This window comes from Larimichthys crocea, chromosome XIII, assembly GCF_000972845.2.
Source record: "Larimichthys crocea isolate SSNF chromosome XIII, L_crocea_2.0, whole genome shotgun sequence".
In the NCBI taxonomy this organism is placed as follows: Eukaryota; Metazoa; Chordata; class Actinopteri; family Sciaenidae; genus Larimichthys; species Larimichthys crocea.
Window position 1 is genome coordinate 34,323,316 of NC_040023.1, and position 15,341 is coordinate 34,338,656.

The following is a 15,341-nucleotide window of genomic DNA, read 5'->3' on the forward strand; positions in this document are numbered from 1 at the left end:
GTACATGTGCCTCTTTGTATCAAATATTAGTATTGTTGAAATTGCACCATAATCTAGTTTAGCCTGGTGGTGGGCTGATATTTGGGTACCGGCGCTGTCTGCACAGCACACACTGAATGTTCAAACACTGTTCTCCCACCACAAATTTACCTCTTGTTTATAATCTTTTCGGTTCAATACTGCAGAGGCAGATGGAGGATGAATGCGCAGAAGACAACAAACACGCCGAAGATGAACTGGAGATAAACAGCGGCGGCGGCAAACACAGAAAGCACCTACATGCAGTCTAATTCCATCAATTATAAGAGCTTGATTGAGATTTAATTCAAAGCTTGGGTTTAATTGCTAATATCAAAGCATAATTAAGCTGATAAATCATGACTGATCTTATTGAATTAAGGATTGAAATAGCAGAAAACTGCAAATTGTCTTGTCGCTAAATAAGTATTCTTAATTGGCCTACAAGTTTGCTGCAGTACTAATGAACTGAACAAAAATGCCATCCCTTAAAAAGTGTTGGAGTGGAAGTCTTCGTGTGCAGTTGTTACTCGGCGCTGTGGCTTTGGTGTCTCGTTCGGCTTGGAAATTCATCTTCAACTTAAAAATGGAATATTTACACAAGTTGGCACAAAGTAAACCACACACACACAAAAAGTGTCTCTCTGTACGTGGCTGAAAAGGCACTTCTATGTCCTCTTGCGGCTCGTTTGTGCGGCGTATTGTAAAAACAGAGTGTAGACAGAGTGATGAGGATGAAAGTCAGTCTCCCTTAGAGGCAAAGGATAAGGACACAGAGAGGAGATTGTGAAAGACGGAAGAGAGAGAGAGAGAGAGCAATAATGCTACCAAAACCAAGTGCACACAAGCACCAGCATGAGTACTTGGATAGGTCCTAATATCTCCCCATGCAATTCCCTCTCACTCAGTCACCACACACACATTCTGTATGCACACACACTCTCTCTCTCTCTCCAGACTGCATCTGCCGACTAGTGGCTGTAGTTAAATTGAAATATTTCCCGGCGTGTGTCAGAAGCATGCAGATGATAATTATGACAGATCTGATTAGGCGGGCCGAGTCGGGCGGCTCCGGGCTGGCAGGTGCGACCTTGGCATTCCTGAGTGTGTAAATAAAATTAAATACAAGCGTAGGGGGCGCGCAGCGCGTGACATCAGCGCGCACAGGGGGGACTCCCACGGGGGGGCACCCTAATGGAATATTTTCCCCGGTCTAATAATACAGTTGGTATTGACTTGAGGTATTAGGGGATCATTAAGCGCTTTTCCCGGCGTATTTGCCTGCCGTAGATTAGCGAGAATGGGCCTCAGAACAAGCCCTGTGTGGTCTGTCAGGAGAAGTGGAGACAGTGGGAGAGGGTTAGCTGGTAAACATTTGTAGCAAGAGAAAGAGCTTACAGAACAAGTGCCTTGTCACTGGGACGAGTGTAGTATTCACTAACAGGCTAGCAGAGGGTAAGGACTAGTCAGGCTGGTAGGAGCGACTGGTTAGGGCTTGATGTGAGAGCAAACATGTAATAATGCATCGGAGGTGATGACAATTTGGAGACAGTCGGGGTAGATTCCTCGTTTGGACTGCAGGGTAGGAGGGGCGAGGAGGAGGGAGTGGGTGTGCAATTGGGAGACAGATGGGTGAGAGGTGGCATGTAAGGCGTAAGTGAGAGAGATGGCAGGAGAGACACAAAGTGCTCTAGGCATGCTCAGTGAGACACCCCGGGCTCCTGCTAGCAGAGGAGGAGGAGGAGGAGGAGGAGGAAGGAGGAGGAGGGTTCGACGAACAGGCGTGCAGAGAGAAAAAACAGGCTGGTGGGAATTCCACTGTCCATTAAACAATAAGAGAAAGGCTCATTTCAGAGGGAGGGGAAGACTTACCGTTTGCAAGATAATTCATTCGCTAAATTATTATTCAGACAGCTGGGTCTCCAGTTCAAGAAATTGTGTCTTTAATAATAGAGAGGATCTGGCCTAGCCTTGTTTCCCATGGCAACTACTAAACCAAGCAGGCCGGGAGATAAATAAATAAATCAATTAATAAAACAGTCACGGCCCTTTTAGATCCCCTGGGGTTCGATATGCTCGCTCTGATTGCCTAATTTGAGGGAGAGCGAGGTGTGGAGGACAGTGAATCCGCAAACAACACAAAAAAAAACATCCTGACGCACAAAGTACAACTTTGCAAAATCTCACCGCGCCGCTCCAGCACATACCACACACCCGCGAGCGGTTCCTGATATTAAAAGTATCCGATAACGTCTTCCGCTGTGTCGATTTTTTTTCTGTCCTTGGATGCCATTTTAATGCCATTTGTACTGGAACTCATCATGCAAAACATGACTTCTGACGCGCTGACCCCGAGTGGCTTCTCGGTAACAGGCGAACCTCTGAACGGCCACAATCTAGAAACAGAACATCGAAAAGGTCAGCCATCTGCCCCTCTTGTTAAGCAGCACATCGGAGGAGCAACAGTGGATAGAAGTTGGTTGGTGTGTGTGTGTGTGTGTGTGTGTGTGTGTGTGGTCATTGGTCCGTTCTGGTCGGTGGGTCAGTGCCACCATCTGAGATTAAAGCCAGGCCCCCTCCGTAAAACACGTACGACCACTAAGCAGATTCCGCCCCTCACAGGAAATGAGTCATTTTCAAACGTGGAGGAAGTCGTTCCAGTTATCGTGTCACCCTCCCTTCCTCCTCGTATCAGTGTCCCCAACCTGCCTCCACCCACCTCCCACCCACTCCCCCCCACCTCTCCAGACCAACAACCCCCACCCCCTTCCTCCTCTCTCCCTCTCCCTTTGCAACACATCGCCCCCCCCACCACACACACACCCCTCCACTCCAGGACCGCGTGCCAGGCGGGTGCAGGGTGACAGATGGCATACACCAACCTCCCTCCCCCTCGTCATCCCCCCCTCTCTTGCTCTCCCCTCTCTCCCCTACTCACCACCACCACCACCACCACCGCCTCCCCCCTTGCCGGGCCCCCCCGGTGGCGCAGCGGCGGACCAGATCAGTGCCATCTGTCTCATTAGAGCCTGGCTAATTAGCGTAGCCTCTTCCAGGGGAGAATGAGCGATTTGAGAGAGAGCAGACGATGGGGGAGAGAGGGCGGTGTTGGTTGTTGGTTGTGGCGTTCACTGCGTCTGTAGTCTTGTGGTCACTGAGGGAGTCGGAGGGCTTTGAGCCCCCGCGGTGCGAGGGGCTCCCAGGTGCTTGTTTTATGACAGCAGGGACTCTGATTCCATCCGTTGTGCCTTCCTCTCAGGAAGCGTCGAGGATGTTCAGACACAAGTCGTGTCAAAGGAACGGCCCCCCAAGCCCGCTCCACTCCCATCGCTCAGCTGAACATTGCCGCCTTCTAGCCCCCCTCCCACTGTTACGTGAATGAAAACAAAGCGCCGGAGCCGCTTGCTCGATGCACTCTGGTTCTACTGAGCCAGTTATAATGTTGACATCAACTCGGCTATCCAGATCCTAGCTTGCGCCTCTGCAGGCGAAAAAAATGAAATGGGACGTTTTGGCGGATGCCAGCCACACTTCTGGCATCGGCGTGTGCTGGATTCGAACCAGCGGCACGCAGATGTTTTCTCCAAGTCTGAAATCTCCCGAAGCTAGATGGAGACGGAGCGTTCGATCAGTTTGAATCATCGAGGAATGGATCATGAATAATGTTGTGATTTTATCAAGAATAAATGTAATATCTGTCCTAATAAATCAGAATAGGCTGCAGGATTACTTACACAAGAAAAAAAAAAAGTATGCCCAGACTTTAAGTGGAATGGCGACCATTAATCTGATAAAGTAATACGGCTTGGGTTAGATTCACTGCTCTATAGTTTACTACGCTGAATATGTTGCAGTAAAAGAGTGATTGAAATGCAACATTGAAATATGTGAGAGAGGAGGGGCAGTTAAAGGGGTGGCTGAGGCCTGTGTGGTTTACGAGCCCTAAGAGGGACAGGTGGCTGCGTTCCAGAACCCCCCCCACCTCAAACACACACACACACCACACACACACACACACTAAACACACACCAAACATACACATTCAAATGCGCCTGCACATAAACCCACACACACCTAAGACTGTCTTCAGATCTCCATCACTCTCCTCGTCCATTCTCACTTCACACAAAGTCTAAATACACTAAAGACCCGCCACCATGCTGCACAAGTACCCCCCCCCCCCCCCCCCCCCTAAAAATACATCTACCCGACTGATACCAACGGATCCCGGTCACCTGATCCTGTGCTTGCGTAGCATGCTGGGAAATCCTAAGTGAACTGAAGAGGCAGAGGTTGAAACTGCACGCCGAGCTGAAGGGGGACGGTGCCAGCTTTGGCGATGAGGCCCTTTTCCTCCACCCTCCCCCCATGATTATTTCCCTGGACCCCATATGGGCATCCTGCCAGTCCAGCCCATCCTCCAATCCTCATCACCAACCACATCCACACTGTGCTCCCAACCTCCAGTACCAGCAGTCTTTGCTTGGCATGGTGCTCTGTAACCCAAGGCTTTGGGTAGTGGTTATTTTCTCCCTGCAAGGCTGCAAAAGCCTCTCTGGACTTGAGCTGTCGTTCACAGCGTGTTGTCTAAATATACATTTTACCATTCTTCATGACTGAGACACTAGTGGTGTGCGATACTGCATATTTTGGTATCGATCCGCTACCAAGTAATACGGGCCAGTATCGCCGATACCGATACCGATAAATAAGGCGGATGCGTCATTGAATTGTTAAATCTCAATTGTTTTTTTGTGATGTTTTCCTTTTTTTATTATTAAATGTTTAAAACCCAGGACAGAATTAGTTATATATAGTATATATATATATATATATATATATATATATATATATTATAATATATATATTATATATATATTATATTATTAAGTTATTTGGATTATATTATAATAAATAGAAATGCTTTTTATCACTTTTTTCAGAAAAATCTTAAATAAAAAGTACTCGACAAAACCAGTAAACAAATGAAAACAAACAAGTTTCTGTTGAGAAACTAGAATACAAAAATTAAATTAAAATTCTCAACAACAAAAACAACAACTGGTGAAAATATAAATAATATGTGAACAACTTAACAACCCCCGAAGCCTTTAGTTAGTCTGTGTTGGCTGTTTCCTCTTTGCCGAAGCATTGCAAACAAGAGCAGAAAGAATCGATCTCACCAGGCTAGTATCGATCTGATACCGATACCGACTTGGTATCGATACTATCGATATTTGGATCAATCCGCCCAGCACTATGAGACACCAACGAACACTGACATAGTCGACAGCGAGCAAAACAATTCTAGTTCCAACAAAGCTTCTCTGATCACTCGTCATTTCTTTAGTTTCAACAGTGACTTTTCTTTAGCTGACCTGAGCAGTGATTTCATTTTCTGGAAATGTTTTTTTTTTTTTGTGACCTCCAGCATCAGATGCCTTAAAACCAGAAGCTGTGTGACATTTTAGGGAGAGTAGTTAATCGAGTGAACAGAGGAAATCGATGTTTGTCCATAAAATGTCAGAAAATTGTGACATATTCAAGTAGCTGGTTTTGTGTGACCAACAGTCCAAAAACATATTCAAGTAGCTGGTTTTGTGTGACCAACAGTCCAAAAACCGACAACATATAACATATATTCTGACTGATTTATTAACACTACAGCCAATAATAGGTGATTGTTGCAGCTCTACCGCTGCCACAAAATATACCATGGGAGTCCTCGTCCTTCTATTGTATGTATGGAAAGGACACGAGACACAACATCGAAGGAAACATTTCCACCCACATTGTTGGACTCGTGTGTGAATTCTGGGAAGTTAAAAGCTAAAGAATAGTTCAGCCGTAGCATGAAACTACAAAACTGAAATCTCAAGCTGGATTATTATTTTTTTTTAGAAGATCTGCGTGGAAACGGCGACTGAAAGCCGGGGTGCCGCTTGTCTGATTTTCAGGGTTCAAGGGTCCTGATGGGGAGGAGCAGGCCTGGCCTGGCGTCGCCGGTAGCTGTGGCAATGCCGGCTGGGTAGTAAGGGGGGAGACCAGCTGCCCGGGGAGCGCCCATTACGAGATGGAGCCAGAGATAAGTGCTCTCCCAGGCCCCCTTTCACAGGCATAATTAGCACACTTCTTATCTGCTGCTCAATTCACATTCACACTCGCCTGCCATGAATGGAACGTGAAAGAGAGGCAGAAATCGGGGTGGGGGGAAAACGAGAGAGGTAGAGGGGGCAAAGACAGAAAGATGGGAGCGAGGTGGAGAAGGCAGGGTGGAAACCTGTTCCCAGACAAACCTTCATTTGAGAAGAGAGAGGCATGTGCGAGTTAATGCTGCGGCCGCCTCGCTCTCTCTCCCCCCCTTTCTCTCTTTCTCCATCCTACCAAAGGAGTCTTTGAACTCCTTAACAAAAACAGTGGTTTGTGCATCAAACTGCAATTTGGTAAAACAAAGCTATCTGGGGGTATAATCATCCTAATCAGCAAGAAAAAAATAAAGCCTTTGCAGATATTTCCAGATTATTCCGCCCTTGGTGATCTATTTCTCGCCCTCCATCTTCGTCATCAAGCACCAATTGTGGAAATCTTCCCAACTCTGCCTCCGACAGACACACGAAAAACCCTTTAATAATAACTCCTTAGTGCTACGGTTTTTTTAAATTACTTTTAATAAAGAGTTAAAGTGGCGGCTGTGTTTCCAACACACACACACACACACACAGGGCTTGCATTGTGTGAGCGCCGCGCTCTCTGGGAGAAGATAACAGGGGCCCCATCGTCTTAGCGAGCCGAGCTAATATAAACAGGTTTGTTTGGTGTTGAAACAGTGTCGACTGCTAAACTCCAAACCCACAATAAAGAGGACATGTGTCATTATGTCATAAATCATTGCAGCGATGCAGCGAAGGCTGCGTGGATTTCTACCTCTATGCCTTTAACTGCATCGTGGCATGTGCATTCACTTTTAAATACCTGATTTCTTTTTAATGTTCTCTGTGCAGACTGATGTGTGTGTGTGTATATATCAAGAGTTCAAGTGCACCACGTGCTCCTCAGGTCAAAGACTCATCTGGACATCGATAAGACTCTCTCAAAGCTGAAGCGTCTTTATTCTTTGGATTTATAACCCAGCTGTAACACTGCTTTACAAGGTAAGATCGAAATGAAACGATGCTTTTTAACAACAGTAGAAAAGTCAAATCCATGTGCACAAAAAAGATTTTCACAGACTGGATTCAGGATAGTGAATTAAGGAAAAACAAAACAGAGCTCTTGGAATTTTGTAAGCGAAGCTTGAACCAAACGGGTCAAACATTTTCTGGAGGAAGACAATAACCGGGATGCTTCTAACCATCACCCAACAACAAAGCAAACCTTTCTCCATCTTTTTTTCTTTTTTAATTATTGAGTGTGTGTTTCAGTACCTGGCTCTTGGAGGCAGCCACCTTTGCAAACAGCGCCTGGGAAACTTTGGCCCTCTTCATCTCCTGCTGGATCTCGTCGTAGATGGTGGAGTTGATGTTGAGGATGCAGCTCTCCGTTTTGCCGTTCCACTCGCTGGGCAGAGGCGACGGTTTCACCTGTTTGTTTGTTTTTTAAAAAGGAGGAAATTATGAAAATCTAATGCAAAATAATGCACGTTAAAAACTCAAATGTTGAAGTCTGCTTTGTATTTGTCGGATTTAATTTTAGAATCACATGTGGCAGTTGTTATACTAAATATATAGATGTATCTGTACATGTTTTGTAAGAGAGAAACAATATTTATCTGTATTTTTCAGACTTTCACACACAAACAGGAGCTCTATTTGACCCAGATCGAGTTATAAACATCGGATGTAATTAAAATCTATAGCTTTGTAATACTGTAAAAAAAAAGTGTTGTTGTTTTTATTCCATAAATATGTTTAGAAATCTAACTATACATCAAATATGAGCCGTGCACTTGAACAATAAATTAAATAAATCCACGTCTCTCCTATTAATTCACAAACACATTGGGAGACGATAAGCTCCGGTGTGTGTGTATTGTCTATGAGAATGTGTGCATTCAGATTGGTGGTGGTGTTGGTGGTGGTGGAGGTGTAGAGGTGAGGTGGGTGGAGTTATTTGCTCACAGGGGAAATGCCCACAGGGATTCGGGGATTCCAGTCCTCGGGCCTTACGCTGTTACAGTCTTCCCTCCGAGGCTGCAGTGTCGGGAACACAACACAACAGTACTTGTTCAGGCTCACATGAGGAAAAAAGCAAAAGGTAATCTGGCTAAAGACACACACACACACACACACACAGACACAGACACAGAGGGGTGTAGATTACACCCACACACGGCTCTGGCGTTACACTGCTTTAAAACACTTAGATGTGTTGTGCGAAATGTTATTATTCTTATGTCAAGCCGGTGATTAAAAAATAAATGCAAGTCAAGTGAAATCAAATCATCTTCATTCAGCGGCTTGTTGCATCTTGACAAAAATCCTTTGACAAGGTAACAAGTATCCTAATAAAAGCATTACCCAAGAACCATTAGCATATGAATCATTCCATACGAGCGCCTTTTGAAAAGGAGACATCCACAGGGCTGGGTATGAGTACAAGTGCATGGTATTCAAATAAACCATAATAACACCAACAGCCACTAACTCATGATACAAAAAAAAAAACATATATACTCAATATTGGTCTAGACGCCTAATACGAGCTCCTTTATGTGTTAAAAACAATCACATAATACTGAAATCTGCGGCGAAGCTGGAATGTCGGAGCGTTTCTGGGCCTTTCATCCTCGCAGCAGCTCGACGTGGGCTCGTCAGTCTGAGCGGTAGGTTACCATGTCAGGCTAATTGTTAAGGCCGGGACGTGCACTAACTGGCTTTTTTGGCGGTGAGGGGGTGTGAGCTGAGTTGAGTCGAGTCGAGCCGACCCATCAGCACACACACACACACACACACACACGCATGAGAGTGAGAAACATACCTCTGCATCTGTTTTTATGAGGCCAATAAAAACCCTCCTCTGTCTCTGGCTCAATTGCCACCCTGGCTGATTTATGTGCCTGAATTCACACCGCACTGCTCCATAGGAGAGGGGGGGGCTGGCAGATGGCCAGGTGTATGAGTGTGCACACACACACACCCAGTGTTTGTCGCCCGGTGTAGGAACAGGTCTACATGATAAATGTCAACGCGTTGAAGTCATACAGGTGAAGCATATTACGCCTTAAGATATTCTCTTGATGTGCCAACAGTCTTGTGAGTGATGTGAAAATAAAAACCACAAAGCAGAGGCTTTGGGTTTTAGGTCATGTTTGAAATATTTACGGATTGTACGCCAGTCATTGTGTTTATTGCTCTGCTTGCAAATCTTACTCTGTTCTGTTACGTTATCTCTACAGCTCCGTTCGCTCGGTCTCAGACGTGCTAAAAGGCCCACGGTACATTCATTCTAATTCGCTTGATGTGATTATTGGAAAATCTAAGAAAAACTCCAAATCCCTCCCTGCTTCTGGGATGTTAGCCTAATAAAAACATTCACAGCGGGCCGATTAAGCCGAACAAAATGTGCAGAAAGTCTCTTAACTCTGAATCTACACTGACGCAGCCTCCAATTGTAAAGATGAGCCGTGAACTGCGAAGTGGCTCCGCTAAAAAGTTCAGCACCGCTGATTCAGAAAGCCACTCATTCTTTTCAGCTTTCTAAAAAAGAAGACGGCCACTGCCATCACGCTGAGCAGTTTTCAGGGGGGAAGGTGGGCGGTGAGAGGCTCCATTTTGGAGATGGGTGGGCCGGCGCTTGTGTCTTTCTCTTTCCCGCCTCACCTCAATAAAAAGCAGAATCTTCACCGAGGACAGGACAGAAGAGGCCTTTGTCCGCCCCCTCCTCATCTCCTAGATGCAGCTGACCGCGCTTCAAATGGACTTAAGTGGTAGAAAGTTGCGACATATCTTTCCAAATGAGGGACACCGATTTGCAGGCGAGGGGGTAGAAAGTTGCAGCGATTTTTAGAGAAACGGGGTGGACTGACTAAGCGATGTTTGATCTTTCGCAGGAGCTTGTCATCACTGAGCGAGCTTTATTTTGAAAATGGGAGGGCTGTTAATGCTGCCTAATGCACGGCAAAAGGTCAAAATTAGCACAAAAAATTATCCATCATTTGTGCAGCCGTTCTCACCTGCTGGCGGCGAGGGCGGGGGATGATGTGGAGGGGGAAGAGAGAGAAAAAAAAAACAACAACGACTCATTTGCATGCAGGGCGAATGTAAAGTATGTTCTCCGCCGTGCGTGTCGACAGAATAAATGGGGCTTTTATTTATTCCGTGTGTTTTCCAGACAGGTTGTAGCCTGATACATCGGAGGGGAATGTGAGGCGTGTTGGAAAAACAGCAGCGTCGCGGGTGGCGCTTGTAATGCATGCTTGCTGTCGTCACATGTAAACAAAGTGCGTCACGGAGCAGACACTTGTTACACTCCAACAAACTGAGTAAGGGATGACATGTTAAACCTCTTTGAACTGCTGGATGTCACCAGGTTTGTTACACATGTCTGGATTCAGTCCATGACACCACCACAAAGACAAACAGCTTCTTAAAAACACACCAACCTGTTCTCAACCCTGACAACGCAAAACCAACAATAACCTTTCACATGAATGTATTAATACGATGCACGAGTGCACACTTGAACTATGGGCTGCACTTCTCACATTATTCTGTCTGGGTGCAGAAAGCTGCTCTGAAGGGAGGAATCATCTCATTAACCCACCACGGGTGGAGCCGACAGTAAAATCTTTGGCGAGACTCGCCAATGCCTCGCGACGGTTCAGGTGGGTGACAAAGTCGTGCAGTAGACGTGGTTTAGTTAAGTCAGTTGGCGAGTTAACCTCAGAGGATTCCTGTTTCCTAGACTTTGGGTTTGTTGGGTACATAAAAAAAGGTCCAACCACATCTGATGTGCATCCTTCAGAAAGGAAGTGAGACTGCGATCGGTCGTCTGGGGCTGCTTTGAGTTTTCACCACGTTTCCGTCGCCGACGCGGCAGCAGCAGAGTCGATAATGAAGAAAACTGAACAAACGCTGATCTTTTTCCTTTTTCACACAAATTTGTATTGAGTGATCTAGAAAAGCATTTCCACTTCTTCGCTGCATAATAGATGCTTAACGCTGGGTTACAATGCATAACACGTTCAACCAGTGCTGCGGTGGTGCTATAACAATTGATCGGTCAAAGCATAAATCAGACGCCGTGTTGGAGGCTGCACCACCTTGATGGAGGAGTATAAATCTGCCTTTAGCCCTTAGATTTAAATCCTAATGCTACTGCGAACAAACCTCTTCTGGTACTCAGATTTATTCCAGCACGACAGAATCAAACCTGTTACCTGTACAGGTCTGCTGGGTGGAGTGCTGATGAGCGGAGCGGCCCCCATCGCCGACGCCGCCGTCAGGCTGCGCTCCCTCTCCTCCTGGTAGATGCGATCGCGCTCGGCCTCCGGCAGCTGCAGGAAGTTCTGCATGGCGCGCAGGTTGACCAGCAGCGACTGGGACGCCGTTTTGGGGTCCTCCTCCTTGCGTAGGATCTCGGACAGCAAACCCTGCGTGACGCGGCAGCAAGAAAGACGGAGGAAGCGGACGGGGAGCGGACAGAAAAAAGGGAAAGAGAGCAGAGCGGTTGGGTTTTGGAGGTCAGAAGGGAATAATCACATCAGAGGATTCTTAAATTAGACATTAAAGGAGAGCCATGAGTGTAAATGGAAGCTGTAATGACAGTGGAGATGTGACTCACTTAAACTGTAAAATAATTCTACCTGCAGTGTTTAACCATACAGACAGCGTTTCAGGAGAGGCAGGTGGGGTCACAGGCTTTCCAGGCGTGCCCCCTGATCATCATCAGCTTTCTCCACAGTCAGCAGTCACTCTCTACCTTCCATCATCATCAAACTAAACTTCACATCCTCACGTCCTCCTCCAAATCCTCTAGACTCTCTCTGCAGCGCTTTTGTCTCCGAGTAAAGAGGAAACAGGATTCTGTCACGTTTTCATCGACGCAGACGAAACTACTTAACTCGAGCTTCGGCGTGGCCTTTGAACCCGAAACGCTTCTGTCGTGGGTATTTCTTTTTTTTTTGCAAGATCTTGGACACATTCTTCGAGCTGCGTGTCGCTTCGGATAAGAGGCGCCAGCCACTCGCGCTGAAATATGAAAGTCTTGTACGGGCGGGCAATCAGCGTATCCTCTGTTTACTTTTCAATAGCGCTCAATTCCATCATTATGAGACGGCGATGACTCCATTATCAGAGACGTGTGATTGGGCCTTTTCATCAGCTCTTGGCCACACACTGTGCAAACCATCGCTCCCGCTTCTCTCACCATCAATAGGTGTGATTTGGTAATAAAACAAGGTGATGGGGAAAGAAAAAAAAAAAAACATGCTCACGCTTTTATTTTTATTTATTTCTCTGGCGCGCGCACAAGTCCTCTCGAGGGAGAGAGAGAGAGAGCGGAGCTGCAAATATGTGCTCGGTGTCATTTATCTGACTATTAAGATGTATACAAGCATGTTTAAAAAAAGGTATGTCTGCGGTATTTAGACAAGCGCGAACAGATACTCGAATGAAATCTGGCGCGGGGCGACGCTTTTTACAACCAAAGTGGCACCGTGCGCTTAATGTACACGTGTATGGATCAGCGGCATGTCTCGTTTATGTTTGTGCGTCGGTGTCTGCATTCTTCAGAGCGTGCGCGTTTATCATTCTTCGTCATCAGCTGTCTGTCTATCTCCTCGGTCAATCAGCTTCCTCCACACACAGAAAAAAAAAAAAAGCCTCAGTTCCTCCTCTGATCCACCTCCTGCATCGACAGCAAACCTCTTCATGTCACTGCTCGACATCCCCCCCTCCTCCACCGCCCTCCCTTCTTTTATTAACACAGACTTGTGGAAAACAAAAAAACACGCCTAATAAATAATCCTCCAAAGGCAAACTCTCCAACGGCGCATTGGGCTAATTCCTCATATCAGCCACAGATAAGACTGGTTTGTTTGTGTGGAAGCTTGCCAATCTGCACAAAAACACCACTGTCTGACTCATACGACACAACACGCACACACACATTTATTTTTTGGGTGGGGTGAAGCGGGTGGGGGTGTTGTTGTACGTCCTAATTCTAATAGGTCCTTATCGGTTTCTGTCTTTTTTTTTTTCCTCTTTCATACACAGCGACTTCAAAAGCGAATGGAGTCATAATGAGGTTTGCTGTCACCTCCTTCCACCCCCCTCCACCCCTTATCTAATACTGAGTGTATGTCTTAAGACATTATCTTCTGTGTGTGTGTGTGTGTCTCGACCATGAAGTGAAACCACATATTTTGGCAGGGAGAGAACGCACGCCATGACCGAGCCCGGGTCTTTCGCATTGGGCAGCCTGCCAGCTGTCTTGAAGTACAGTAGAGGTGCTAGATTACTGAAGAGTGAGAATTATGAATGAGACATAAACTCTTCTTTAGCACGTCTTAGTGGAGAGGACTCGCGGATCTCCTTTTCAAACGGGATGTCGGCGTCGAGTCGCGAATCGGGTTTTTTGAGCTTTGATTTCAAAAGCTGTTTTTTTTATTAAAAACTTTACTCTTAACTCACACCCTGTGACTTTAGTGCTGCTTCTTAATGTTACCACCAGAGATGAGCTGTTTTCCAGGAATTTCAAGTGTCCCTTTTATGGGAACTGTTTGTACACTAAAACATTTCATTACTTTGTGAATATGAGTCAGACCGGGGCCTAAAATTAAAGACATAAATGAAATTGTACAGAAAAAAAAGAAAGATGCAGCAAAAACTGGATTATAAAATTTCAATGTCCATTTATCCGTATTGATCATGGCACTGCTGATCTTCAGTCTGACTGATTAAAGTTCATGACGAACCTGGATTATTATTTAATTTGGTTAAATCTGAGAATATTCAGCCTGCAGCCAAATCAGCGCCTCATTACCAAAAGTAGCAGGATGAGGGATGAGGCTTCGCTGTTAGGTACTAACTTTAAGCACTGCCAATAATTTCAGCGCTGACAATGATTGAACGTTTGTGTTGTTGTTTTAAAGTTAGAGACGTCCCTGTTATTCCAGCCCATCTGTCTTCCCTCCTCACCTGGGTTCTGTTGAAGGCCACGCGGGCGAAGACGGCCTGCGAGATGCCGGCCCGCTTCAGCTCGTCCCTCACCCACTGGTAAATCTCAGAGGACACCTCCGTGTTTGATGCCACCTGTGGCTCCATGGGCTTGTTGTGGGAGTTGCGGCTGACAGGTGGGTGGTTGAGGTACTGCTGCGACAGGGACTGCTGTGCCAGCAGCCGGTTCACTGCGTACTGCTGGTTGAGGATCTGTGCCATCACGAGCTGCTGGTTGACCAGCTGGGGGCTGATGGGCGTGGACACCAGGCCCGGGTGGTGCAGACCGGGAAGCTGGGGCTGTCGGCCTCCCGTCTGTCCGCCGTGCGGCGGCGGAGCGTGAGACAGCGGGGGAACCGGCGAGGAGGGAGTCTGCTCTGCTGTGCTGCCGGGGATGGGCTGCTGCTGCTGGGAGAAACCCAGGTGGTTGTGGTTGTGGTTGTGGTTAGAGCCAGGTGGAGAGAGGTCAGACAGGCCATCCATCTCTGGTGGAGGAGGGAGAAAGACGAGCAGAGAGAGAGAGAGAAGGTGGAAGGCAGAGGGGATTATTAGTTTAAAGAAAACACAGGAGGAGAAGGCAAACGTTAGTTTAACATCAGCAGAGCCAGAATCTGTAATCAGGAGAAATGAAACAGATCTGCTCTGCTTCGGGTCAAACTTTAGAGAATCTTCATCTGTCGGCTAACATTCCTGTTTACGTTCATGAACTATGAGTAGGAAAGATCTGCAGCCGGCAAACAAACCCCAACTACTAAAGACACAGGAGCTCCGTGTCTGCTCCTCTAACCAGAACCCTCTGCAGGCCTCTTCCACCCTGATTGGATATGAAACAGCTGATCAGCCGACGACTGGTTGGTTAAAAAAAAAAAAAAAAAAAAAGTGAGATAGAAATGGAGATAAAAGAGCTTCATTGTGTTTGACCTGTATCTTCCACAAGCCATGCCTTCGAAATTAAGTTCAGAAAGTCTGCGGCCTCATCATGTGAAAAAAAAAATAGAGAGAGAGAGACAGTGGAGTGTGTGTGAGTGTGTGTGTGTGTGTGTGTGTGTAGGTACAGGGATTAATATGTGTTTGTGTGAGTGCCCACGAAGAAGGGAGAAGCAATGCTGATAAATTTGATTCTCTCTTTACATCCTTAATTCTAAAATAAGGAACACAAGCTAGCCA

At 46.4% G+C, this 15,341-nt stretch overlaps 1 protein-coding gene across 8 annotated transcripts in view; it reads right to left on the reverse strand.

The window, feature by feature from the left end:
* The window catches only part of satb1b (SATB homeobox 1b), a 63,802-nt gene that overhangs the window by 16,593 nt on the left and 31,868 nt on the right, over positions 1–15,341 (reverse strand). For all 8 annotated transcript variants that reach the window (XM_019279117.2, XM_027286237.1, XM_019279119.2 and 5 more), the window contains 4 exons: positions 14,157–14,659; positions 11,396–11,608; positions 8,136–8,207; positions 7,443–7,598 (listed from right to left, as the gene is read on the reverse strand). In XM_019279117.2, coding sequence (XP_019134662.1) covers positions 7,443–7,598; positions 8,136–8,207; positions 11,396–11,608; positions 14,157–14,659 — 944 coding nt within the window. The remainder of the gene's footprint in view (positions 1–7,442; positions 7,599–8,135; positions 8,208–11,395; positions 11,609–14,156; positions 14,660–15,341) is intronic.